Source organism: Teleopsis dalmanni, chromosome X, assembly GCF_002237135.1.
Source record: "Teleopsis dalmanni isolate 2A chromosome X, ASM223713v2, whole genome shotgun sequence".
NCBI lineage: Eukaryota > Metazoa > Arthropoda > Insecta > Diptera > Diopsidae > Teleopsis > Teleopsis dalmanni.
The window spans coordinates 94,144,935-94,149,565 of record NC_051848.1 but is presented as its reverse complement, the minus strand read 5'-3'; the positions used below and the strand labels follow the sequence as shown (position 1 = coordinate 94,149,565).

General features: G+C 31.7%; 1 protein-coding gene across 1 annotated transcript; it reads left to right on the top strand.

Annotated features, from left to right (window-relative positions):
* The first annotated feature begins 1,520 nt into the window (after window positions 1–1,520).
* LOC119688718 lies at window positions 1,521–3,084 on the top strand. Its single transcript, XM_038103385.1, has 4 exons — window positions 1,521–1,611; window positions 1,729–1,768; window positions 1,842–2,386; window positions 2,785–3,084. The coding sequence occupies exons 1-4, from the start codon at window positions 1,521–1,523 to the stop codon at window positions 2,886–2,888; spliced, it is 780 nt and encodes a 259-aa protein (XP_037959313.1). The 3' UTR covers window positions 2,889–3,084.
* Window positions 3,085–4,631: the final 1,547 nt, after the last annotated feature.

Below are 4,631 nucleotides of genomic sequence, written 5' to 3'. Positions count from 1 at the left end.
TTGAATGTAATGCAAAAAATTATTATATAAAATAAATAAAAGTACAAAATACAACAATTTCTTTCTACTTATTTAAAGAGAAAATTGAAATTCATTTAAAATTTAAAGAGCGCAATAAAAGAGTAGAAATAAAAAAAGGGTGAAAAAATTATATGAGCACTGCACTAAGAGCGCACAACTTTCTGTCGAATGCGTCCGTTATGCAAGACATGGTCTTCGAGACGGTCTTCGAGACATGTACACAAAAATTCATTGAAGACATTTGGCTAATTTGTATGAAAGTGTCTTCGAAGACCGTCATACATTTGGATCGATCGGTCTTCATGTATGTATCCATGTCTTGAAGACGTCTTCGATGACGGATCGATCCATTTTCTACTGGGTATGTAAAGCGCGGTGCAGACTATCATACTTGTGTGTCATACGAGAGAGAAAAACGTTGTGTGACACACCAGTATGATAGTCTGCACCGCGCATAAGTGATCAAATGATAGTCGGTCACCAAATTTGTGGGTGCTATAAATTTTTTAATTTGCATAGAAAGCAATAACATATGTGGTGATAATTCATCACATTTAATTAATAAATATTAAAGATAATTTTGACGTATACTATAACAAAGACCATTTACGATTTTTGATTTGATTTGATATGGACGTTTTTGTTACATTGCACATAATTTCAAATTTATTAATATAGTTCTATTTAGATTCATAAGATAATATTTACTTTTGAATAGCAAATATTGTTATTAAGGTCGTGTGCGAGTTATACCAGGTTCGCACTATCTCATTTAGGCACTTGCTCATTTATATAAATGAGGAACCGTTCACATAATAATGAGCTCATTTATACAGCTTTTAGAACTTTTATATGTCAAAAAAGCTATAAAAGAATTTTCTTTTGTTTACAAATAAAACACAAAGAAAAATTTTGGTATTGTGTAAAATATATATTTTAAAATGGAAAACGCAGAAAATTTAAAAAACATAATATATAATGTGTGTGAAATTATTAATAATAGAAAGAAAGCAATTTCTGAATATCGTAAATGTCGTGCAATGCACCGAAAAAATATACTTGAAATAAGAAAAAAGCAAATAGCAATACTTTCTACAATAATTGCTAGCAACCGGAGGAAGTGCTGGACTTTGGTTAGTGCCGCCAGTAATGATTATTAAATAAAGTTTAAAATTAACATTTTTTTTCAGAAAAGAACAAAGAAATTCTGGGAAGTGGATTGCCAGAAAAATGGTCCAAATTTTTTCAAAGAAAATTTTCGCATGAGTTAGGAATGTTTTAAGGAGTTATGTGAATTATTAAAAGGACTACAGAAAAGAGATACAACCTTTCGAATTTCAATTTCTTTAGAAAAGAGAATTGCTATTGGCTTGTATTGCCTTGGGTCGTCGGCTGAATACAGAAGCGTAGCAAATCTGTTTGGCGTTGGCAAGTCAACCGTGTGCATTTGCCTGAAATTATTTTGCCAGGAGGTGTGGAAAATTCTTTCACCCTTGTACATGAATGCATTTCCATTAACAAGCGACAAGGTGAATGAGTGCATCAGAGGATTTGAGGTTCTCGGTTTTCCACAATGTTTAGGTGCAATGGGTAAGTTTTCAATTTACTATTACTGAAACATATTAATTGTAAACAACATTAAAGATGGAAGCCACATTGAAATAAAACCAGAATCTCAGAATGCTGTTGACTACTAAAACTATAAAGGGTGGTACTCGATTGTTTTGTTTGCCCTCGTAGATTATAGGTTAGTAATTTATAAGTAAATAAACAACGAAATTTCAATAAACGCGCAAATATATTTTACTGTTTATTTACAGATACCGTTTTCTTTATATAAATGTTGGGTATCCTGGAAGAGTCAATGACTCTTTTATTTTTGAAAATTCATCACTTAAGAGCCAGTTAGAAAATTGTGTTGCTTTAGAAGACAAAAGTAGGGTGATTAATGGTGTCAAAATACCCGTATTGATCCTAGGTGATTCTGCATTTCGATTTTCCACCAAAGTTATGAAACCATACCCTTATGATGAAAACGCTAGCATTGGTCAAAAAACTTTTAACTACCAATTATCTAAATGTCGAAGAGTGGTTGAAAATGCTTTTGGGCAGCTTAAGGCAAGGTTTCGCAGAATAGGGAAGGGCATTGACAACAAAATCGAAAACGTGAACAGCATAATACGATCCTGCTGTGTTCTTCACAACTTTTTAAATGAAAAAAATGATGTAGTGGAAAAAAGTTGGGTACGTGCTCTGAAAAAACAACATCTGGTTTCAGAACGACAACAACCAGAAGAAGTTTCAGTATTAAATGACGGCGATCTAAATGCAGAACAAATAAGACGATGTTTAGCTACATTTTTTAGTAAGTTTTATTAGAAATTCACCTAATCCTAATTTTTAACTTTGTAGCACTAAATAACTTAATCTAATTATCCTATATATTTATAAAAAAAAAGTAACTTAATCTAAATTATAATAGTATAATGATAACAATAATTATAAATTATGTTATATTATTAATAAATAATTATCGCTATTCATCGCTGGAGTCATCGTAACCAGTGAGCCGAGTATATGGAAAACCTCTTTCCATTGATGACGCGATACGGGATAAAGCAACATTGCTTTCTTCCATTAAATTCAGGAACCTTGCGTCTGTGTGTTCCTGCAGCTCGATGTGACGGTTCTCTACATCTATCAGATTCTGAAATTTTTCCAAAAGGGTGTCATTCAAATTGCCTTTATTTTTTTTTTTTGCAGGTGTTTCAGAATCTTCCGACGTAGATATTGGATCTATCGGTGGAGAAGAGCATGGCGACAGCAACGATGTATCATTTGATGACGGGGCCTGGTCTGATATATAAACACATTCATTATTTTGAAAAACTTAAACAAATTTGTGAAAACTCACCTGCAATACTTTCAAACACTAAATTTGTAGTTATGTATGGGCAAATTGCCTAAAAATCTCTTCAATATATGGAAGTACTTCCAATCGGATGGCGCCCCTCCCGAAACTCCAACACACTGCTGTTCTTTCCTGATTTAAAATAAACAAACAAGCAAATTAATAAAAATAAATAAAAAAATTAACAAAATTACATTTAAATCTCTTTTTATTATATAAAATTACATAACATAATAAAAAACAAAACAGTTTCAATGCACAAATTATTATTGTAATTTTCAATTTCACTTATGAAATACTTACCTAAATCTTTGCGTAAAGTTGTGGACCTTCGTTTGCACTTCTAACGAAGTGACCAGAAAACCCCTATTCTGAAGTTCTGTGGCCATCTCATTGAAAATATGTGCATTCCGTCGGGCGCCCCGTAATTGTGGCAGTCTTTCCTCCCATATTTCCAAAAAGTGCCTCTCGGCACTTTCCGACCAAGCATTTCTCCTTCTCTTCATTTTCTGTGTCTGAAAATAATATTTAATTAAATTAATCCAAAATCAACTATTTAAATTTGTATTGCCTATTTAATTCATGAAAACAAAAAATTTTATTAAATACTAGTACGTACTTATTTTTGACATTGACATGAATCCATCTGAAATAAATGAATATATCTCACTAAAAAATTAAATATTTCATTGATATATTAAATCATTTATATACATGTTATATATCAATTACATATTCAATTAATAAAAACAGATTGTATTTAATACTCACTTTCTCAGTGTACTTGTTTACAGCACAGTTGTTGTTTGTTTACATTTTATATTTAAAAATATATGACAGATACTTCAAATTTTGGTCATTTCCCTTTTGGGAAATTTTTTTTAAAGGGTTGCATTCGACAATTTTGGTCTAAAATGAGCTGATTTATTGTAAATCAGCACATTTATATGAAAGCTCTTTGTATGGTAAATCATGCTCATTAGTGATTATAATGAGCAAAACCGCCTAAATGAGATAGTGTGAATGTACTATTAGGTTAAGTTGATGCTAAACCAAATGGGAGATTTTTTGGGATTTTTTGCACTGCACACATTTAGCCATTTATCAACACGTATCGACACATCACTACATTATCGGCTCATCTTAGAATTTCCCTCATTTAGAACGCAACTTAGCCTAACTCGCACACGACCTAAATAAATAAATAATTCAAATTGAAGAAATATTTTAAGATTTGCTGCCCCACTTTTTTAAATGTATTGATTATGTATTTATTATTTGATTGCCTAGCTAAACTCAGACTACAATGCCCGTTTATGATCTTTGATTTAATAAGATCGCTTTTTCAAATTTCATGAAAATAACATATAATCATATAATATATTTTTGAACCCTGTTTTATTATTAAATTAAAAGTGTTACTCTCCTTTTAGCAATTAAAATGTAGAGCAGAAAGTTGCTAACGCAAGCGCAAGTGAATTTGTGCTCATATGTTCGAGTTGCATCCTTAACAGAACGGCAGAACGGCACACATCAGCTAACAAACAACAGCATTCGATATCATGCTGTTATTTACAGTTCGTACTGTAAACACGCTGTACAGTACTGTGTATAGGGTGGCATGCCTGAATTTATGTGGACTTACAAGAACTCATTAAATGCTTATGTTAGAAGTTTTTGTTGTAACGAGCATGTACCA

Coding starts and splice junctions, on each gene's coding strand:
- LOC119688718 (XM_038103385.1), top strand. CDS start 1,521: ATGAATGCATTTCCATTAACAAGCGACAAGGTGAATGAGTGCATCAGA. Junction 1,612..1,728: donor ACAATGTTTAGGTGCAATGG/GTAAGTTTTCAA, acceptor AAAACTATAAAG/GGTGGTACTCGATTGTTTTG. Junction 1,769..1,841: donor TTTGCCCTCGTAGATTATAG/GTTAGTAATTTA, acceptor GTTTATTTACAG/ATACCGTTTTCTTTATATAA.